The 24,246-nt window shown below is 41.5% G+C and overlaps 1 protein-coding gene across 1 annotated transcript; it reads right to left on the reverse strand.

The window, feature by feature from the left end:
* Nucleotides 1-3,554: 3,554 nt before the first annotated feature.
* On the reverse strand, nt 3,555-23,948 carry rnf157 (ring finger protein 157). Its single transcript, XM_070927133.1, has 19 exons — nt 23,861-23,948; nt 20,858-20,976; nt 18,297-18,385; nt 17,609-17,758; nt 17,374-17,491; nt 17,194-17,260; nt 17,053-17,096; nt 15,910-15,957; nt 15,700-15,771; nt 15,401-15,560; nt 14,137-14,249; nt 13,800-14,032; nt 12,890-12,992; nt 12,619-12,727; nt 10,762-10,976; nt 10,610-10,672; nt 10,469-10,517; nt 6,534-6,644; nt 3,555-3,703 (listed from the first exon to the last, which is right to left on the reverse strand). Exons 1-19 carry the CDS (start codon nt 23,946-23,948, stop codon nt 3,555-3,557), a joined length of 2,100 nt encoding a protein of 699 aa, XP_070783234.1.
* Between the last annotated feature and the right edge of the window lie 298 nt (nt 23,949-24,246).

Genomic DNA, 24,246 nt, shown 5'->3' on the forward strand with positions numbered 1-24,246 from the left:
ATCTGCACCCGTGAGAGTGTGTCCCTGCTGTGAGACAGGACCCACTCTGCGATGCTGTCCTTGGATTTGAGCCGAGGAGGGCTGGGCACAACGGCTGAAATAAAGAAACCCCTCTCACAGTGGACAGCAGGGATTGATGTTGTAATTGGTTAACAGAGGAGGGAACACACAGCATATATCAGGTGAGATTGAAGATGATCATTTTAAAGGCTGAGTAACAAATAATAAAACAAAGGGAAAGGCAAGTGGGGAGGATTTATCCATCTGAGAGGAGAAATAATGTGAATTTACGGCTCGCTCACAACTTATTTGACACTGGTGACTAAAGGAGAGTGGGTGTAAGTCTGTACATGTGAGTGCACACAGCACAAATGAGAGGGCAAAATCCAGTTAGGTGGTAATGTGGTAACGTGGTAATGACATTATGAGCACTGTCCCCATTAAAACCCACTCATCGTCCTCCCGCGCCAGAGTCACAGCGGGCAGCCGAGCATTAAAGCTGGTTTATTATTAATGTTTAAAAAACAACAAGTGACTTCACTGATGCAGTTTTAATTCATGAAATGGTTTCGTATTTTCATGGATTTCTGTGTTTACACTGGAGCTCATGAACAGTTAGGAGTTGGGTGTGGCTAATGATTATTTTCACTATCGCTTAGTCTTTTGATTATTTTTCTGATTAATTAATTAAACGTTAAATAGTGAAAAATGTCCAATATCACATCTTCAAATTGCTTGCCGAAGATATTCAAATCCCAGCCAATACTTAGCTGTTTTTTGCATTTTAGCTTGATTAATGACTTAAAAAGTTGTTAAACTTTCTGTCAATTGAGTAACCAAGTAGTTGATTAATTGTTTCAGCTCTACAATCAACTATACTATGACTATTAATACTCTTTATACTGTGTTTATCTAGGGCTCACTCTATTTCTCACTTCTTGACCTTTTCACATCACATACAATCAACTGATATATTGTAAACAAACATATTGATTAGTGGAGCTTTAAATAAAAACGTAACAGCATAACTTTTAAGAAGTGAAAGGCAATCGTTTAATTTTTCATCTTTTTTTTCTTTTTTGGTTTTGTTTCTTTTATATAAATCATCGACAATTTCCCCACTTTGTTTTTTTCTTTTTAAATTAGATTTTTTTTTATAACTGGAGATAAAAGTGGGAAGAAACTGAAACTGGAAACATTCTGCTGCTCGTATGCTGATTGACGATATGTGCTGGAAAACGGTAATTATACTGTATAAAACGGAAAGAAATTAAGATATAAATATTGTTTAAAAAAATAATTCAAGTCATATGCAAATAAACAGAGAAATAACTTAATTTCTTCTGTGGACTGTTGGTTTCGAGCCCTGAGAAATTATTTTCACTGGTGACAAATACAAATTGAGCTCTCTGGTGGGAAAATGCTGCAAACCAGAGTTTGCAAAATGTTTGTATAAAACAGTGTGGAGAGTTTCAGTGACGCTGGCCATGTTAGGAAACATCTCAGAGCAGCGTTTCATGTTCAGGGACATGAACCAAAACACAACCCGGCGCTGATTAATGAATCTTTCCCATTTCTATAAACAGCAAATCACTCGGTGACCGTTTAGATGCAAAAACTTTATTGTCCGTTTGATGTTTTCTTTGACATTTTCACTCGTAATTCTAGAAAAGTGGGGTCGGGACCCATTCCTTTGATATCATACTGCGACTGGTGCCAGAGAGCGGCTTCATCTACACATTCGGACTGTGATCACATGACTGTTTGCAGCTTGGATATAGTAGTGCAGTACTCTTGACCTTAACAGTTCGGGCCAAGGGAATAAGGAGCCAGCAACCGATACATAACACTGCAGAAGGATATGGTACGACTTTGTGTGTGTGCAGTGATCCATCATCAAGTATTCTACAGGAGGGTGCAGGCTGACCTAGACTAACATGCTTACTCTACTATCGCCTCATGCACCGCAACGTGTGTCGTCTAGGAAACAGCTAATAGTGCATTAAATGTTGATATTGTCCCTTTTCAGTTAATCGGTATGCGAGAGCGCATGTGTTCGCGCAAGTGTGTAAACCTTTACAAATTGTTCACATATTTTCATCCACGTTCTAATAAACGACACAGTGTTTTGCAACAAATTAAAACACAGAAACGGAGAACATCAATAACAGGTGAGCTACACATTAAAGTTATACAAAAACCAAAACAACTAAAAGCTTCACAAACTAAGAGATGGAGCTCGTCCGGGATGATAATAATATGAGGATGAACAAAATGCCAGCTAACCACAGTGTGGCCTAAATCTCAGGTGTGGGTTTGAAATTCACTGTATGATGTTTTTCTCACAATAAATCGCCTTACAATGGCAAAATTAAAATAGAAAATAACAATTAAACACATTTAAATGTCTGAATTTGAATGTAACAGGCCAGTGCAAACACAGTTTTTGTTTGAACTGAAAACAAGCGCCCCTCCTGCAGGAGACGAAGAGGAGATGCAGCTTCGGCATCTTTATTGCTTGGTGGTACTTGTTGATTTCCAGTTGCACTAGAATAATACTGACATGCTAAGATGGAGCTGCAGAAGGAGAGGATGGCGTGGTGGGTGTGGGTGTGTGTGTTTGGAGATCCAGTTTAGGGTTCAAAGTTCATGTTTAAATCCAGTTTAGGTGACGGTTTAAATGTCACGTACATTCCCCTTCTTATGAGATCCACGTTCATCGTCCAACATTCTGTCTTTTTTTTTTTCCAGTCCATTTCTGTTCATTTTGGCCACCATTTCTCGGCTCGTCCGCCACCTTACAAGTCTGACCGCTTCTGTATTCACATTCAGCAGAGGTGTTTTGAAAATCATGGCGGGAATGAGAACAAACATCAGCAGAAGTCGAAAGCTGCATGCGAAGTCCAGACGGGAGCTCCCTGATCCGAGGAGAGGAGTCAGCACGTTTTAGTTCGCTATGGTAAGGTAGTCCGGTGTGAGCTGACTTTATATAGTGTCCGACCACTCATTCAACAAACAGTTTATAACACAGAAGAAGAAATACATTAGTAATAAATCCGATTGCCGATCACAGTAGCCCCTGACTGTTTGGCTGGTAATAGAGAAGAGGAAAGAAGAAGGAGAGGAGAGGAGCAGCATGAATTTTCTAGAAATAGTGTCACAATACACAGCTCTCATTGGTTAAACCTACAGGTAATAAATAATAATGTAGCAGTACGCCAATCATCCCCACGACATGTCAGATCACAGACAAAAAAAAAAAGCAAAACTAAACAAAGAAACTCCCGTGAGATAAAAGTGCACAGACAGAGACAGACAGGTGATGCCGTTCGGTTCCTCTTCCCTCCTCTTTGCCCTCAGGAGGAGTTTCAATGCCAGCAACGACAATCAATTCAGGAAATGTTCAGAAAGATGGAGGAGGGAGGAGGAGGAGGAGGGGGGTCCCTGTTCAGTGAGGACAGTATCCAGCGATGCAGCACTATGGCAGGGTAAGAAGAGCTGACTCTGGACGGACAAGTCTGTGTTTTAGTGTGTGTGCCTTTTGTTTGAGTGTGTTACACAATGAGTGGTCCGCGGCGGGGATGTTTAGGACTCTGGCCGTCCCTGTTCTCGGCCCCCAGCTCCTCCAGGTTGATATTGCTGGTGGAGGTGTGGTGGGGGAGGGGCTCCAAAACAGGCCTGTAGCCCCCGAGGTACATCAGACCTGAGAGTCAGAGAGAGAGAGAAGAGGGTTATGTTGCAGTAGTATTTCACCATGTAAATTCATCTTCCAACACCAAGACGCGGCTACAAGACAGCAGAGTACCATCTCACTCATTTTCTACTCATTTTGCTACTAAATTTAAATGAGCATAACGCAGAACAATCTATCATTTTATGATGTTTTGTGTTATAACAGATTCTCGTGAGGGCCTTGATGGAAAGACTCGCATGTCTATGTTTTTTCAGTACGTTTCCATCCTGTCTCATTAAAAAACCTGAGTGGAAATGCTGGAAATTTGAAAAAAAGATGAAATATCTATAAAAATTAAATGTGGCAAACAGACTGAGTGAGTAAATTATAACCTACATTGACAAAACAAAAAAATGGTGGCAGGTGAAAACATCAGATGGAGGACAGAGGAGACCTCAAATCCTCAAATTAATACATGAAACAAACATTAATGTCATATTTTCATCACATTTTCCACATTTGACTGTCATTCTTTTTAGCCCTTGTGCCCTCTTCTTCTGTAATGGTTTAATGGCACCGGAGTGGAGAATTAGCGCCACCAACTGTTCTATCTCAAAATATGCGACTCCTAACATTCACAAGATAGCAGTGGATAAAAATGCGCATTAATTCATTTTAAGTATTTTCTAGAAATTCGGTTAAAATTTGGATGGATACTTGTGATCCATGACACGGTGATGCCCCAGTTTTTGTTCTTAAGCATCGCAATGATGGTCAGGTTTTTAACATGCAGTCTGACATGTCTCTCACCGAAGCAGCAGGAATTTAAGGTAACGAGATCACTGATAATGACATAGTGACTCACGCAAAAGACAAATGGCATGTAGTCTGATCCTGGCATGACTGTACGTATCGCTGTGCATTCATGGGACACTTTGATTCATTTTTTGCCCCTGTGGTGAGCTAATTTGCAGCCACTGCTATCAGGCGGAAAGGAAAAATATATTTAGCAAATTCTTATCCTGTGTGGCTGCATTAAGTGTTTGGCTACCTCTCTGTATATGTGAAATATGTGTCACAAGAAGCATTTCCTCCTTGTCCTCGTCCTGTGAAACATTTTTGATGACTCATCCTGCAGTCTGGAGACACTCTAGTGGCAGGACAATGATCTTAAACTGCACAATACTTTGTTGAAATTCAATGCCTTGTTTATTGAATAAACAATAATATTCGATATCACTGTAATTTGGACCCAAGATAATTATACTTTGCACATGCCAACACCAGGCATCAGTCCAGTTTGATTTTGTGCCGACGCTGCAGTCCTCCTGGTCTGTAATAACTCACAGACTCACCAACCAACATGGTCCTGACTCACGGTGAATAACAGTAAATATCCAGCCAGGAAAATTAATTATTGATAGTTTTAGGTCTCCACCACAGAAATATGAATAATGAATAACATCTGCATCCTCACCTCAAGTACTACTGTGAAAGGGTGACAGAATATAATGCATTCTGAGCTGTGACTGAGAAAAGATAAATACTGCACATAAAGATTTCCTTATGTTCTGTTTGAAACTCAGTGTGGCATCACTTTGTAAATAAAATGATAGACAGATAGAACTGGGAATTAACACGAGGTGATTGTAAAAATGAAGCACAAAGCAAACTACAGTATATGACCCTGGTGTCTGATCTACCAGCTAGCCGTAACTCCATACCTAGTCCTCAATGTGCACTGGGCACGACTCCTCATCTGTCCATCCGAAAGAAGGCGAGAGAAGGAAAAGAGACAAAGGAGAGGAGAGAGAGAGAAAGAAGAGAGAGAGAAGAGAGAGGTAGGAAGGAAAACGTCCAGGAAAAGACAGCAGAAGATGTGAAGAATGACGAGGGGGGGAGAAAGGAGAGAAACAGAGAGATAACAGAACACTTTTACGACACAGAAAGAGAAAACATGTCACACCATCCACCATAAAATACCAAAGGGATGCTGTAGGTTCAAGGGGATGAAGGTGAATCCGGGTTTGAGAGGGGGGAGAGGCTGAGAGCTACGAGAAGGATGCAGAGCTAAAGGCTGTGAAAGAAGTTTGAACCCAAAGTGACTCAACTGTTTTGCTTATGAACTAAATTAAAACAACCAAAACTTAAAAATCTGGTAAAGCAAAAAGCAAATTTCACACCTTTAGCTCTCATCGCAGTAACCCACCGAGTGTTAAGAAGCAAGGAGGAGGATGAGGAGAGGACAGGAGGGAAGATGGAGGGGTGTGAGAATGAGTTGCAGATGTTTGGCAAAGCGGCTCGGAGCTGGCAGACACTGAACATGAACTTCAACTCTGGGATGGACAGACAAAGCACTCTTGACACACAAAATAAGAAGCACACACACACACATACACACACACACACACACACACACACACACACAGACCAGGGCTTCAGCTAAAGGGGAGAGGAGGGAAAGAGTGCACAGCTAACCGGTACTGAAAAAGCAATGAAGCACCACAACACCAAAGGGTAGGGATGAAGAGAAGACGGAAGGCTCCAGATCTTCATGCTGGGCAAAGATGCTACAAAACCTCCTCTCCGGTCACAAACTGCTACTAAATCTGCCACAAAAATATCTAATTTGTTTTTCTTTTTTCACTCTAGCTTTAATTTACATTAGCATGTTAGCATAGCAAGCTAATGTGTCAGAAATCATTAATTCTTCTGACTGACAACTCATGCACTCTTTCTCTGTTACCCCCACCATCATCTTCCTCACTTTTTCTCTCCTCTTCACCCCCCCCCCCCCCCCCTCACTGTCATGCCCAGGCCTCAGCTCTCATCGGTCCATGTTCGAGAGGTTGCCACTCACCGGCGAATCGGCTGTTGGGAGCCTGCTCATTATCCAACCCCAAAGAGGGCGTGTCACAGAGGGCGACGCCCTGATTGTTATTGGCCAACTCTGGACACCTGCTCCGCCCACCTGCAAGCGAGGGCAAAGGTCAAACAAGAGCAGCCAGGCACAGCGGGGAGGGGGAGTGGGACAGGCGGGGTGAGGGAGGGACAGGGGAGGGTGTCAGAGGTGGAGGGGTGAGGTTGGCCATGCTGGAACGGCATTAATAAAAATAATGAATGATCAAATATTTCTGCATTTTATCACCAGATATCTCACTTAAGCTTAAAATGGAATTTGTCTTGGTGACACACTGCAAGCTCACTCTGTAAATATTTTTAAAGATAAAGAGTGCTGATATTTTTCATTTAGCCTGTAGCTTCATACATTATGAGAAATATATAATATCATGATCAGGGTGAGCATTTAAAGTTGAAAGAATCTGACAATAATCAAACCCGTGTGCTCTGATGCTTGCAAGGCTTTCTCTGCAAGATTTAATTAGACAGAACAACTTTTACAAAATGGACAGATTGTTTACAGGGAAGAAAAGAAAAACAATGTTGTCTAGCTTACTATCAATGGAGCAGCGCAAGAGATATTTGTATCTTCTGTCTAAAAGCTTTTTTTCCGTTTGTGCATTCATTTATCAGCTTCCAAAAGGCGGCGTGACAGAAGTAGTTTGAGAACCACTGTGATGATCTAATATATCGAATGCAGCCACTGTTTGTTATGACAGGATGAAGTTTGTATAGCACGTTTCTTAATTAAAAAGAAGCCTCTACAAATAAAGTTTTATTGTTACCATATAGCGTTGGGCAATATGACGACACATACCATGAGACCATATAAATTAGTCATATATTTTTGTTGTAGTTATTTATATTGCTGTCCCTTTAGTATCTCTGGTTCTGTTTGTGGGTCATTGTGGGCAATGTTGCAAATCACTGAGCAGAACTGCTTTACGACAATATTAGATTATTATATGATACTTTAATTTGTAAGGTAATATTTTACTGGACTAGCAAAAGAACAGATATTCCCATCCCTGGTTATCTTACCCACAAAAAAGTGTTTCTTGATTGATTGATTGATTGATTTTCCAGACATTGTATTGTATCATGACATACAGTATAGACCTGCCATTTTGTTTTAAAGCTGTTTGCTGACACACTGAAGCAAATGACCTTCTGATTTAATGTTTGCTTTCTCATTAATTAGGTAAGCTGACAGACGAGACAGAGATGTGAATGAAAACTGTGTGAATTAGCATTTTTTCTGCCCTTTCCAGCATGGCCAGATAACAGATACTGACATGTTTAATATGTGCAAGTGCATCATGCCTGCAGCAAGCCTGTGTGTGTGCAGCATGTGTGTGTGTGTGCTAATGAGGAGAAACTGGCAGAGATGACTGGATGATTGGCAGCTCAGCACAGAGACACAGACGGGGCACATACAGAAGCTGTCTGGCAGCGCCGGTGCAAATGCACACACACGTGCGTGCAAACATACATCCTACAGCGCGTGTGCACATTCACAGACTGTCAGGCAGCACAGGTCCGCTCGTCTCCTAAGGAACTGAAAGGTCATTCAGTAACTCACAGGTGCTCAGAGATTGTTTCAGTCTGGCCCGAGGTGTCCGAACACACACACACACACACACACACACACACACACACACACACACACACACAATCCACAGAGACACTAATTTACATAAACAAGTTTCAAACTGTTGTCTAATGAAGGTCACCTTGTTTTCGCTTCAAGCCTTTCTGGTCATTGACTCACACTCTCCGTACAGCACAACACTTTCTTTATCGCTCCATCACTCTCTCCCACACACACATACACTCACACACACACACACACACACACACACAGATGGAGCATGAAGAAGCTTTCACTTCATGATGCAGCAGCTAAAAAAAAAGCAAATGCACAGTGCAGAGCTTTTTTGAGACTAAAATGACACGTAAATGATACACCTCATACACATACAGTAGATACACAAGCATACATACACATGTAAACACACATACATTTATATAGGAGGTGCAAATCATGCAAATGCAAGCCAGTACCCTGGTGTGCAGCAGAACCTCATCTGAACAACACAGGATGCCTGTAAGTGCTCATTTCCTGTTGTGAGTGAAAGGATGCTCTGATCGATTGGAATCAGCCGATATTTATTGCTAATAACTGGATTACCGGTCATTAAATTCATCAATGAGGAAACACTGATTGTAAAATAGCGGAGACACATGAATAAAAGTCACTCAAACCGACTTTTCACTGCCTGATCTGTCGGCTGTGTAACAATTCAGGGGCTGGATCCTCCAGAGGATGTAGGGTTGATATCAGTCTCTTTTCAGTGGAGAGTCTGTTAGCTTAGCGCAGGGGCTGGAGGTGAGGGGTGGTTAGCCTCAACCAAAGGAGGAAGTACTCCCCACGTTAACTCCACAATTGTCTCATTTGCGTTTTGTGTTTTTTATTTTTTTATCAGCTGGCTTGCTAACATTAGCTTCTGATAAGCCTACATTTAGGAATCACAAGGTGCAGTCACTGAGGCTAAAATTAAGCTAGCTGTTGATGTCAGTAGATACTTCCAAAGCGTAGGCTGGCCGCTTGTTGAAACACAATCTCTAGTTTTCATTTTCTACTCGTGAAGTTGTTTAAAGACAGAGCTGTTCAGAGTTATGAAAGTAAAGTATAGATTAATTTTACTGATCACTTTCCAATCAATTTTTGGCCACTTGGAGGCATATCACTGACATCACTTTTCAAGTTGAAATGGCGAACTTGTTAGCAAACAGTTGTGTTGCAGTTGCAGATTTTTGTATGGAGTCATGTTTCTGGTATTCACTCTCTTTTAGCTCTGTTTTTGGTCTCTACCAACTCCTGAGGCAAATATCTGCCGCTTTAGCTGCTAAATGCTCCACTATGTTCACTAGCTAGTCGCTAACTGTACTGTGAGTTTTTAAAGTCTTTCCCTGAAAACAGCTGCCTTGAAAACAACGCTATGAGACTGAAGGCCACCTAAATGTAAATACCTGGTAAACATGTGGGGGGTCACATACTATTTCTCTAACTAACAACTGACTAACAAATGGATTGTGAAAAATTTAGTGCTGTAAAGGATGCACCCGTTTTGGCCTTCCAAGTTCGGACAAAATAAAACTTTTCTCTGCCGGATTTGGAGGAGCCTTTGAAATGGAACAGGTCTTGTTGTTATGACGTTATGTTATGACTCTGGAGGATCCAGTCCCTGAACTGGTGCACAGCCTGAGGCAGTTAACGTTCCTGTCTATCCCTTCACAAATTCCAGAGGAGGCAGTATCTTTGGGCTGCTGGTGGCTTACAGGCACGGTGAGCCTCTACGAGATAATGGAAGCAATGAAGTCCTTTTCTAAACTAAAACAGGATACTTTTTGGATGATTTTATATGATCACAGTGTTAGAATCAGGTGTTGAGAGCCAGTTCTTGCCACATTCAGACTCAGTCAAGCCAGGAGTCATTTAAGTATTTTAATGAATAATTAATAATATTTTTAAGTGTGCGAAGTAGACCAAGGTTCTAGTGCACAAATACTGTATGAGAAGCCATTCACTCCAGTTCAGATACTGCATGTTGTGGTGGTTTCAGCCAACATTACGTGCATTTTGAAAAGGGACTGCCCCATCTAGAGGACAATATCTGACATGTATTCCCTTTATTTTGAAAGGGTTGTTATTAATCAGCCATGATTCAAAAAGATTTACTGACAGCAACGATATATTAGATCGACCGCTCAGTCCATAATATATAGTTTGTATGAAAAGGTGTACTTCTTTTTCACATGGCCTGAGAGCAACAAATGCAAAGGGAGGTGAGAGGTCAGGGGTGAAAGGTGAGGGATGGTCACCATAGTTACCTTTCCCATTAGACGGGGAGGAGCAGTCCTCTTCAGTGACATCGTTTCCCTGAAGAAAACAGAAAAAGGTCAAAAAGGATAAATACATAAAATGAACAATAATTACACCCTGCTCAGCAAATATCGGTGTATTACAGTCACCTCTGAGTCCTGCTCCTCTACGGCCACGGAGTAGTTTTGTTCCTTTGGCTCCTGGGAAAACTCCTTAATGAAATACAAAGGGAGACAGTCCAATGAGGAGGCGACATGTTTATAATAAATGCCAGTTTCTCCTCCATCCCTAGATTGCTCACCCCGTCCTGCTGTGACGGTCCTCGGCTCTCCATGGGGGCGTCCTGGGTCTCTTCGCCCTCTGCGTCTCCCCCATCGTCCCCCCCGGCCTCGCCTTCTGCCCCAGCCAGGTAGGACCCTGACATGGAGGACATGGTGTCAGTGCTGATGTGGGAGTGCTGCGAGTGGGACGAGGCCATGGACATCACTGACTGGACCAGGCTGCTGCTCACTGGGTCTGGCAGACAGACGGAGACACACATCACGGTCGGGCTCAGGGTCGAAGGATTTTATTTTTCTTTGGTTGCCAGTTGAGATTCCCACCACTTAACAAAATAAAGCGATCCCTACTCTCACAGATTTACTAACAGATTATTGTCCTTTCTGAAGAATTGTGTGCAAATAAAATAAATGGTATTGTTATTTCTAATGTTTCGTTGTTTGGGAAATACGTTTATTCATTGTCTTTCAGGGAATTAGATGACAAAACTCCCATGACTGTGCACCAAGCTATAGCCTGGAGGATTTTTAGCGTAGCTTAACATAAAGACTAGCATGGGAAACAGCTTGCCTGACTCTGTCTAAAGTGTAATAAATATGCCTACCAGCAACTCTAAAGCTCACTAATTAACATGTTAGATCTTGTTTATTTAATCTATAAATAAAAAAAAAGTTGGCATGTAACTCCCCCTAAAATCACAAATTGTCATTTTAATATTTCTGTGTGTGTACGATTCAAACAACCAAGATACATTGTGTTAATTAATGAGTTTAAAAAGGTGCTGGTAGGCATATGTTTGACCTTTAAACAGAGTCAGGCTAGCTGTTTCCTCCTGCTTCTAGTGTTTATGATAATCTAAACTAATCGCCTCCTGTCTCCAGCTCTGTACATGTGAGCAGTATCCATCTTCTCCTCTAACGCTTAAACTCTTAAAGAAAGAGAGGTGGTCATTTTCAATCTCACTGCTGACTGAATATTTCTAAAGCTCTGAGTATCCCCTTTTTTTTTTCTTCTAAATTTAGACCTCTGTCAGCAACACAAGCTGGAAGCCTGGTTACACAAGGATTAGTTTTGTAGAAGAAGATAAACATGTTTGAAGTTATTATTTCATTCCAGCTGGAATAACAGTTCTCTCTTCCTGTTTTGTGCTGAAGCCATCCAGCAGATTTCCTTTAAAATCTGATCCAGTGGCACCGATATAAAACTCTGAGGTGGTGCAAGCTCGTGATTTATTTATGTTAAAATCCTCCATGCTGCGCTTTGAGCTCTTTGCTTTTAGCTTTCTTGCTAAATTTCAGAGAAACTGAACACCACTTTGAGGAAAATGTTTTTCCTGAATGGACACCACTGCTTAATCTGACATCTTATATTAGTTTAATAACGAGATTGAAACAAGGAGAAACAAACAGCATGTGAGCTGCAGCCTCAACTTAAAGTAGGATAAGATAAACCGTATTAACATCACGCAAGGAAATCGCATTTCACACAGCAAAGAGGAAGTACAAGAACAGCTGCATACTATAGATAATCTTAAAAATGGGAACACTAAAGCGCTTCTCAGACATGGATTATGTAACATTGCTGGCTTCTTCAAGCTGTAAAATTGATGACTTTTTGTCATTCAGACATAAAAAAAAAAGCTTTATATAAAATGATTTGCTGGTTATTAATTTATTCATCCTGCAGTTAGCATGACTGAAAATTAAAACTGTAGGGAGAGAGTGTTGGTCAGATTATTCAGTCACAGAAGAGGATTTGGTTTTGAGGTCATTTGGTTTCGAGAGTTAGGGGCTAGGGAATGCATTATGTCAACCAGGGTCCTCATACGTGTAGAAAGACAAACATGTGTGTGTGCGTGTGTGTGCGTGTGTGCGTGTACCTTCAGGGGAAGTGATGGTGGAGGAGAGCGGGGTCCCGGTGCAGGATGACTGGTCGATGGCTCCAGACGAGGAGAGAGTCAGGTTCTCGCTGTCTGGAGTCACTCCGCTCTGTAAAACAACAAGAGCAGCGATAAGAGAGGAGCTCACAACACCACATGATCCTCCAAACACAAACATACTGCACACACCCATAGCCTTTGGAGATATCTGCCACTGAGATAAACATTAATGTATTTTTTCTGTGTCTCTGCTTCACACACACACACGCACCTCCTGCTGGTCCACGGCGAGTTTGTGGCGACAGGCCTCCGATTCACTGCAAGACTTCTCATCTTCCTCCTCAGGAAGCACAGAGGAATTCTGGGAAAGTGACCTAAAATAAACAAGATAATGGACTAGCTTCAGACAGAAGTGTAAATAACAGGGTGGGTTTGATGTACCTGGATCAGTCAGACACAATAAAACAACACAAACAAGGGGAATAAAAAAGGGATCATACCTAAATAAATAACATTAGTGAACTGATATTACATTTAAATTTTAGTTGTAAGGTGTTGGCTAAATTCTAATAATTGCTACGACATGTCCAGAACCAAAGTATCAGTAACCGCTTAGCTGTTCTGTAATCAGTCCAAATATTTATCATCTTTGACATTAGTAATATTTATTGAACTTACGTCATCCCCACCCCCCCCTCTTTTTCACGAGTGGATCAGGAGTTGAGTTATTTTTGTCCATTATATCATGGACATAATACTATATAGGGGGCAAATTATTAACACTGTGGTGTAACTGTTGTTTCTTTATATATATAATTTTGAGGAACTATAGCACATGCAGTAATATGAGGACTGTAAACAAGAGTGAGCAGTGCCTTCTTGCATATTCACATTTTGAGTGTGGACATAAAATCCAGATAAAGGTTTAAAAAATCATCATTTTAAATAATCTGGGTCAAAATAAATAAACCCAAAGAAGCACTACACACGTCTTCATTGACACATTTGGCTCTGGATGTAGTAGACTTCAACTAAACAGGACTTCCTGAAAAGGAGAGACAACACTAAATAGATTTTTGAACACACCTATGATTGAAGACATCTGCTATTTGAAGCAGAAAAACAAACATTAACTGTCACTAATACTCGCTGTCTGGCTGAGGCCTGACAGGCAGACTCACTTCGAACCACTCTTCTTAAGTTTGAGTCCCTGACTGGAGTTGGAGTGGTCTAGAGGGGAGAGGGAGCGGGCCGGTGCCGGGTGAGGTTCACTGCTGTAGGGGGGCAGCGCTCCGGAGACATGGCTGGGACCAGAGTGGAGAGGAGGAGGGGCCACAGAAGAGGTGTTGAGGGGGCCGTTCAACGCCTCCAGGAGAGAAACCACCTCGTAGCCTGGAGGGATGTGCTCCGATGCCTGCAAACCAGGAGAGGACATAGGAGATGTGAGTTTACTGGGACTGGGAATGATCACTATTTTATATATATTCTGGGGTTTTTTTTGTGTCAGTTGTGTCTCACCGAGTGTTCCTCTGAGTCAGAGGTCTGTGAAGTGATGACGGGGTTAAAGCTGGTAGGTGAAAGAGGACTGAGCTTCTTCCTCATGGCTCGGATCTGCAGCAGAGCTCTGAATGCTAAAAGACAAGGATGATGATAAAAGAGGTTTAAATCATCTGTATATGTCTAATAATTACATTTACACTTTAGGAGACAAAAAAAGTGAGGTGAAGTTTTGCATCACAGGTTCTAAATGAGCCTAAAGTGCATTAAGAGTTTTTAGAGTAAGATCAGGAGCCGAGCTGTTTTGACATGTGTCTGAAAATAAATGGAGCGTGAAGGAAAGTGTTTCTTGCTGCTGAATGTTGGTTGAAGAGAGGACAAACTGCAAGCGTGTATTCACACCAGAGGACGAAGGCCATATGTGAGGAAATATTAAATAGCCTGATCTTATCAGCTAAACAAAAAAAAATCAGTGTGGGAGAGTTTTGGTAAAACTTTTAAATTCCTGAGACTAGATTATTACTGTAACCAGATAAATCATCCAACTTAATAAGTTCCACTGGTTCAATCATAAAACAGTGGACTGCAGCTGCAACAAGCTATTAAAAGTCAGGAAAAATTTGGAGGAATCAACTGCAGGAAACTGAAAGGTAAAAAATTATTTTTTGTCTTTTGTCGTAGAGCTGAACAGTCTGTCTCTCTCTCTTACTCACTGTTTATGTCTATAGTCTCTCTCTCTCTCTCTCTGTGTGTCTGTTAAAACAATGCTGCAGATTTTGCTCCGGCTTTTCACAGATGTTACATTTCAGTCGCAGTTTCCTCTGCTGCAGTGGTCAGTCAGTGGTGATAAATCAGTTGCAATGGCTATTGTTTCAATTTCCCATATTTTGTGCCTCTGTACAGGAAAGCCTTAAAATACACATTGTATGAGAAGAAATGTGCAATTTTTAATGGTGCCACTTTAGTTACATTGTACCGGCGCAAAACATTAGTGACACATCCATCTTTCTTGTACAGGTGCTGAATGTAAAAAACTGTAACCGTAATTCCTGCTTGGGAACATTGTTAAACACAGCTGAGCCTTAGTTGATTACTCTGTACCTGATAAGAGCCAATTTGGTCTTGAAACATTGTAGTTTTTCTATTGTAATAAAATAGAAATGTTAAAGAGAGTGTTAACAGTGTTAGGAGTCCTGGGGAGGCAGCTGTTTTCAGCAGTGGAAACCACTTTTCCAAAAGTGGGTGTCTCATTTTGGAAAGAAATTCTTCGTTGATGGGAACTCACGCAGTCTGCAGATGGGGCAGCAGTTGGCCTGGTAGCGCAGAGTGTCTGCGCAGGCATTGCAGAGACACAGGTGTCTGCACGGCAGGATGAGTGTGTCTCGCACATCCGACAAACACACCACACACTCAGCGCTGTTGTCACTGATCTCATCGTCAGCAACCTGGAGATGAAAACCATTCAAATGTTGGGAGGAAAGAGAATTTCTGGGTCACTGATGTATTTCACTACACCGCCATGTCACTTGTGATGCGCTCAAAGTGGAGCAGACAGAAAAACCTCTCGTGTCGTCTGAGATTTACCTTTGATTCTTGGCTGTTGTATTTGTTCTCTATCCCATAGATCTCCTGCAGAAGATAACTCACTCCATCCACCTGGGAAAAGGAACATAGTGAAGAATAAAGGCTGAAGGTCTCATGGGCCAGGCTTTGGTGTATCTTTGTCTTTCAAATCCATACAAATGTTACACAAAAGGAGGAAGGAAGAGAGAGAAGAAAAGCAGGTGTATTCACCACTTGTTTCTGCTTCAGAGGCTTCACACAGTAGCTCCCGTCCATGTGCTGCAAAAGACAGCAACAGTTTTATATTGATTTACTTTGTATGAACTGTGGTTTGTCTTCATTAGTATCCTTAATTCACACACACAAACCCCTACATATTAATGTTTGCGGTCAGAGAGCAGTGTTGCCTCTGCTACAGCATCCTTAAAGAAAAGATAGATTGGAGTTGTAGCTAATGAGCAGCCAGAAATAGAGGTGTTTTACTAGACCACCATTTTTTGATTATTAATCATTCTCTTTAGGATCAGGTTAGCCTAGAACAGAGGCTTGGTGGCAAGGGCAGAGGAAGTGATGTGAAGCAAGGATACTATGTGAGGTGAAAAGAAAAGCCGGTGTTCTGAAAACAACAGGAATGTATTGTGGTTTGTCCGCTGATTTGAGCTGTTCACCAACACAGTCAGCAGTAAAGGCTGTGACAATGAAGCTAATGGAGGCAATTAAGGTACTTTAAACATCTAACGGCCGATTGAATTGACTGAGATCGAATAACTCTGCTTCTTAGAATTTCTGCTAATAAATCACTGGGAAAAAAGATGCTCCTCATAACAGCAGAACTTGCCTGAGAATCAACACGATTTTAAGTTTTCTTCAGTATCAAAGTAATCCAGTGATAGTTGTCTGTGCATCAATGGGTACATTTCAAACAGTAACTGCTAATAGCTAATTCGGCATATGTGTCAACATGTAAACAAATACAGGCTAAAAATGGGGCTAAGTTTGTAACGCACAGCACAACTCACTGAATCCATAGAACTGTTCCATCACCACACAGCAGTACAAGTCTTTACACTGTTATCAGTTATCAAAAACCAAAAGATATAAAATTTACAGTGATATAAATCAGAGAAAAGCAGAAAATACCCACATTTTAGAAGCTGGTACCAGCAAATGTTTGGACATTTTAGCTGGAAAAGTGACTCAAATTATTCATCAGTTACCAAAATAGTTACTGCAAGTTTTTTGTCGATAAATGAATCATTTCAGCTCTATCTGAGGGTTCTGCCAATGTCTCTATAACAGCAAATTCCTGCAAACAAGTCATGCTTGCCACATTTTCCCTTTGGCTCTGGCTCTCATAAAGAGGGTCTTTCTTACCTTTTCAAATGTAGCCAGCAGTATGTGAGAGTGGCCCATATGTTCTGCAAAGATAAGCGACAGTGGACACGACTTTGCTTAAAATTCTGCAGCTCTACTTTCACATTAAACCATCAGTCTGAGAAAAGCACAGTAACTCACCTTCCCCTTCGTCCACAACAGCCTGCACCACCATGGGGAAAACCTCTTTGTCCATATCAAACAGCAGCTGAGGAGAAATGAAGGAGGTGAGGAGAGAAACAAAGTAGATCTGCCCTTCATACCACAGCACAGCCGTATACAGGTGTTTCTATATTCAGCATACAGACACAAGCTGCCTACCTCCTCGTCAGCCCACTCGCTGAGGTTGACGGTGTGTGAGGGCAGACAGAACTGCTGGCACACTCCCCTCTTGAAGTGCACCGTCTCGGACTGCAGAGAGCTGTCCTGGGGCAGGTAACTGCAGGAAACACACAGATACAGTCAATCAGTGCACACATACACTCGATAGGGGTGAACGATGTCAGTCAGGAAGTGAACGCTTTCGTAAATATTTTAAAAACGTGTTTCCACTTACACTGGCACTCCATTGTGAAACTCCTCTATGGCCTGGTAGTAGATGGTTATGGCCACCTGTGTGTCAGCGTCGAAGGTGAACTCTATGTTGTAGCAGGCCCTGTTCTTCCCCGCCTCCTCATCACCCGGCAGCTTCAGGTCCTCGCTGCACCTACGGGTGACAGGGAGAAAAAAAGAGGGGGGGGGGGGGGCATAAATCTGAGCATGGTCCAACTCCATTTACTGTAAGTCATGGAGCGCGTACATTTATAAAACAGGCGTGAAATCCAATTATAGAGTGCTCTTGAATACAGGTGGATTCATTTATAGTTAGACGTGTGTAATGAATCTAAAGTCAATAATTAACATGAGATCTTGAGATCTTTGAATCTTGTTTCATATGTTTTATGTTACTCATGTTATACCATGAGTTTTTGTGTATGTGAGTGTTTGTCCTATTTTCAGGGATAAGGGACATTTTGTGCTTTCATTTGGCTTGAATTTCATAATTGGATGTTATATTGATATACTTGGGTGTGCCTGAAGAAAATGAAAGTCTGAATCACAAGAAAAAACGTGCATGATTTGACCCTATCCCTTAAATTAGCTGTTGTGGCTTGTTCCCTAAAAATAGCTCAGTGGATATAAAATTAGACAACAGTGGTGTAATGAGGGGTTATGTATATGTTTAGGTGGATGGAGGTGCGTACCGTACGAGCCGCAGCGTGTCCTTACGAATGTTTATAAGGCTTCGTAACGTCTTTACTGGTTCCTGAGGTGGAGGGGCTGCGTATGGGAACTGAAAACAAAAAGAAAACAAAATTATAGATGTAAAATACATGTTCTGAGACTGAAGAGTAGTAGCATTTATCTTCCCTCGACCGCCCTGACATTCCTCTCTTTACCGCAGGGAATTCAGGGTTTCTCAATGGCCATGGCTGCTCCTGGTTTAACCTTTACACAAAAGTGTTTCGGTTGGTCAGCACCAGCGAGATCCGTGCTGACAAGTGCTGAGACAGAGCAAAAAAAACTGCTCAGATTGTGTCTTTCCAGGGACGAGGCTGACACTTCAGACAGTGTTTGGCACATTTCTGCACACACAGGGACCACAGGAGTGTAAAACAGTCCAGGGTCAAACAGTCTTTATTTCAAACTGGTTCAAAAGGACCAGATGGGTGAAGTTTACCACATCAGGAGAATTTTAATAGCCTCACTTCACAGATAAGGATGTGAAATACATTCTGCAATTGGCTTTTTCACTATATTTTTTTAACCAACATTAAAAACCCAACACATAACCTTTAAACTTGGCCCAATCTGTGGTTCACTTCTCAGCACTCTTTAGCTGTCTGTGTGAAAAAGCCAGAAGTCGCTGAGTGAGCGTAAGGGGAGAGCCGAGGTGGTTTGAGGATCACTGGAGGAGAAACACGCAGGATGTGGTCAGATACCTCCACACTACAACCCCTCATCTGTCTGTGTGTGTGTGTATGTGTGTGTGTGTGTGTGTGTGTGTGTGTGTGTGTGTGTGTTTGTGTGTATGTGTGGCTGTGAATGGCACCATATTCAGTGCTATTACACATCTGGGCTCAGCGGGAGTCACGTCTGTAAACTACACAAATAAACACACACGGAGTAACACATGCTGAAAAGAACCATTCATTAGGAAACTCGCAGGCAACACTGAAGGTCTTATAACGCATTAAAAATCATTAAACATCAGAGCAACCGTCTGTATTTCCTCACACACTAAAATAAAAAGGTTATACTGTTTCCCTTTTCAAATACAGGTTAGTCTTTTTCTACAAATTTACAATTCCATTTTCAATAATAATACATTTGTACAGACAAGCTCAGACAGCTCTGTGAGGCTGCACATAAGGACAGCTGTGTTTTCAGCTAAATGCTAACAACAGCATACTAACAACGGTAACGGTATACAGTAGTAGTAGTAGTAGTAAAGGAGTTAATTTAACCGTTAAAGTAGAAGTCTGCATGCTGTTATACTTTTGTGGCAGAAAAGAAAGAAATGCACCTCATACCTAGGGACCCTACTGTCTTCCCATTGGCTCACAGACCTGGGGTCCCCAGATGTGAGGCCCACAGTTGGACACTTCTCTAATTAGCACAAAACACAAACTAGATGAAGTTAAGCAATCACCAAAGTTATTACAATTCATCCTGGGGGGAACATGAATGGCTGTACCAAACTCCATAGGTAAAATCAAAATTTCATGACAATCCATCCAATAATTGTTCAGATATTTCAGTCTGGATCAAAGTGGTGGACCGACTGACATTGCCATCCATAGAGCCGCCAGCGAAAAATCCATTTTGTGTATCCATGTGCTTTGGGCAGGAGTTTCTGAAAACCTCTAAATATAGCCCCGTCCATTATCATATTTGTAGAGCGGTGGCAGGAGACCGAGAACACAACAACTGCGGTTGGTTTTATGATTCCACGGCACCATCTGCTTAGAAACCACCAAACATTATATAATGCTGGGAAAGCTTCAGTCACACATAAAAGAAGAAAAAAAACACGCCATCACCAGCTGAATCCTGTGCCCACAGGAGGATTTTAAACACCCACATAATCGGGAGAAAAACTGCACTCCTAATTTTAGCCCCAGTCTAGACAGAAACAGCAGAGCAACTGAGATTAGTACACAGAGTGATGGAGCAGAGTCTCTCCATATCAGCTTCACTTAGTCAAATACTTTAACTCCCTCCAAACCTTTCGGTCTATGTCCAATTCTCTCTTTCCCCCCCTGGACTTCAGCTCCTTTTCATCTGCAGCTCTCATTAGTTTGACCTTCAGGTTCATGATTAGGTTGAACGAACCCTCTGGAGGAGCCGTCGCTTGTCAGCCTCTCTGTGTGCGGAGCCGACAGACTGTCATTTCCCTTTTAATTAGTTTGACAGGATGAGATGTTGAAATAAATTCAAATCAGTCACAGAATGAAAGCCTGTTAATTGCCACTGCAGGAGTCACGGCGGCTGAAATGTATCAGCTCCAGTGGAATGAGGAAGATGACAGCTAGCTGCACCTTTGGATGCTAAAACCAGTGGTCGATTAATTATTAATTATTTTGACAATCAAGTCATCTGTCAAGCAAAAATGCCAAATATTTTGCTGTTTTTTTAATCTCAAATGTGAGGATTTGCTGCTTTTCTCTGTCTTATATCACTGTAAATTGAATATATTTGGTAAAACAAGCTGTGTCGGAGTGTGTTTGACGTATAATAGCCGTTAGCGTGTGAGAATACCTACCGCCACAGGTCTGGTCCCCAGGAAATTAAGGTCTGTGTTTTCCCCGAACAGGTAACCCTCCGGATGGGTGGAGTCAAACTTCTCTCCCCCCATTATGAAATGGCTGGCGAAGTAACTCCCTGCACACAGAGAGACTAAATTTTAAACACACTTAACTCAAAATACATCAAATCATCTCACATAAAAACCAATGACACAGACCTTAGTGGAGAGCATAACCAGGCTGTGCTACAGTAGCTGTGAATCATTTGGTGTATTTAAATCTGCTTTCAATTTCCATGCATACAGTTGTTATTGTAAATATTCTGTCACAAAAATTTCAGCTATATTAAGTCTTATATTATCAGGCTTAATCTATATGATAAAGTTGAATAAATGGAAACTGTTGTACTTATATCAACCTTTTGTCACTTGTTATAAGAAAATAAGATTTTAGGGCCCTATAACAGACATAAGGACTGGTAAAAAATTTGATTTTCTTGCAGACATTCTTTTTGCCAGCTGCAAATTCTACCCATCTGGCACTTCACTGGCATAAAACATTAACATTTCCCTTAAATATTTGAACCATTTAGCTGGCACCGTTATCCACAGACACCTCCTGTCACTGCAGCAGCCAAATAATCTCAAACTGCTTGATCTCAAACACCAAAAGCAACAACTGGTGAGCTTCACAGGGGTGTATCCTCAAATTACAAGTGGCAGGTGAGACTAGAAATGAATTATTTCAAGACAACAAATGAAGCGTTGAAAAGGATTGATGAGGGCATGCTGACTGAAGTTGGGTTGTTATTGGCCTGCAGCTGCTCCACCTGTTTACTGAGACTTTGGGTTGATGACGATAAGACTAAACAGACGTTCTGCCTTTTAATCACAGGGTGAGTTAATATCATAAGACTGTAATGGTGGTTCGGAGTCTTTAAATACATGCTGGACGGGCAAGTCATGTATCTGCTGGTCTGCTCCGTCTTCCTTCACACTTATTAATGCTGGAGAGGAGGAAGGGTTGGGATGCTCTGATCATAAAGCCGTTCACACTGTAGAAAAATCCATAACACGACAAATCGTGAACTAAAAAAAGCCCCAGTGACAACGCTCTCTCTCTTCATCACCTTATCATTATTTTCAGCAGGTGGGAGAGGAGAGCCGGGCCAAGGCTTTGTCACCAGATCCCAGAAACAGGAACTGGGGCTGACAGATCGGTTTCACCAGCAGCCATCGCCACCACCTTCCTCCCTCTCACCACCTCCACCATCACCTCCCCTTCAGACTGCAACCAGGACTGTTAAATCATAAATTCATACAGCCCGTGACTAATTCAGTTAAATTGTGGTAGAGGGGCACTAAGGACCCACAAGTCAACAGTTTTTCTTCCCCTTGCATCCTTTCTTCATCTCATAATATCACTATAAATCTAAGATATTATGATATCAGAATATAGCCTGACACATCACGTCTGAGTATAGATTTTAATTTACTTTACGTCTTTGCTTACGATATAACTGAAAAGCATTATTTCTTCACAATGCAATTTTTTACGGTGATATTGGATTACTACTAAACCCTGGTAGGGAGCTGACCACAGTGCTGCAGATCCGAAAATGTCACGTAGAGGAACAATAACAAGACAGATTGAAAACACACAGGTCAGTTTGAGGTCCACAGGACAGTTTGTGAGTCAGGTCAACAGGGTTTAAGAGAGTGTGGTTTGGTTGAAAGGTTTTAATACAGGTGCCAATAGGATACCTGAACTTTGGTATCAACATGAACCTTTAAAGCATTTAAACCTCTAAATTAGTAGTTCTGTTGTCTTACAGCAAGAACATTGCCTTAATTATTCACTATATAGATTCCGCTAAATTATGACTTTAGTCAGGAAATCGCTGATCAAAGAATAAGTTAACAGGACAGAAAACCTGACTAAGCTCTCTGCACTGTATTGGTTTTGATTAGAGCCGAAACACTAGCAAATCGGCAGAAAATTAAGTCATTTTTAATATCTTTCCGGTTGGAACTGTTGGTCAGACAAAACAAACAATTTCAAGATGTCACATTATGGCTCCAGGCTAATGTTTTATTGACTGAAGGATCAATCAGTTAATCGAGAAAATAACTGAAACATGACACAAAATTAATGGACAATTTTGAAAATGCCAAAAATTCTCTAATTCCAGCTTCTAAACTGTAAGGATTTTCTGCTTTTCTCTGTTTTATATCATTATAAATGGCTTTATATTTAAATAAAGGGCTTTTAAACTATTGGTCAGACAAAAGTACAAAAAGTACTTTGTTCGGCTCTAGGAAACTGCAAAAGACATTTTTCACTATTTTGACATTTTATATTGAAAAAAGAATCTACAAATTAAAAGGATAATTAAAATAACCATTGGTTGCAATCCTATTTTAAATTTTAAAAAACACACTGTACACTGAACACAGCGATAACTTCCATAGAATATGCAACTTCTCTACTGCTGATGGTGATGTTAGTGTTTTTATATTGCTCCTCTTGGCACCCATCATTACTTATTTATCTTACAGACAGACTGAGGCAGTCATGATGCCATCAACACAAGTCCAGCTCCCCTGATAACAGATGATCATAGATGCACCAAGATAAGAGCCAAACCCAGTTATGATGAAGATATAAGGTTGATTCACAATGCATGCTGTAAGTAACCCTGCGTGGACAATACAACAATGCTGCAGTGACAGAAATACATTTGGAATAAATGCTAAAATGTAATAAATGAACATGAAGGTATAATGTGAATCTGTTAAGAGGAAAATTAAGTTGAAAGGGAAACTCAGGCATTGGCCCTCCCCTCTCTCCACAGGTAGCTGCTCCTGTAGGCCTGTCAGCTTCAAGGTAAAATGGTGATGGTTTTGATCGTGATGTCTCGGATGCCCCCCCCATAAAACACAAAATAAATCATCTGCAGCAAGCTTTGAAGCATGTAACTGATACCCGCCCCCAGCCTGACCTGTTGGTCGGTGACTTACCAGATTTCGGCGGATATCGGTACACCGAATTGGACGGAATGTCCACTTCTTCCACGCCTATGTTTTGTCTGCTTGTTAAAGCTCCCATTTCCAGTCAAATAAAGACCACACGGGTTAACGGGCATAACACTTCAGGTTCGCTTTGTTCGTGGCGTCTCCTTTATTCCCTATCATTTAATCCAGTTCGTGCTGCCCTGTCCATTTCTGTCGGGTTCAAGCCCCGCCGTGAATGTGACCGTCCTGGGGATTAGTAGTTGTTCTCTGGCTGCTTATCCCTCCCTCCCTGGTCAACAGTGCGACTCGTTTTGAGGCAGAAAACAGCCTTCGGAGTCCCTTTAATCACGGATAAGCGCTCTCATGGTGCGCCGCGATCGCACAATCGAGCT

Source organism: Enoplosus armatus, chromosome 20 (assembly GCF_043641665.1).
Source record: "Enoplosus armatus isolate fEnoArm2 chromosome 20, fEnoArm2.hap1, whole genome shotgun sequence".
NCBI classification, from domain to species: Eukaryota; Metazoa; Chordata; class Actinopteri; order Centrarchiformes; family Enoplosidae; genus Enoplosus; species Enoplosus armatus.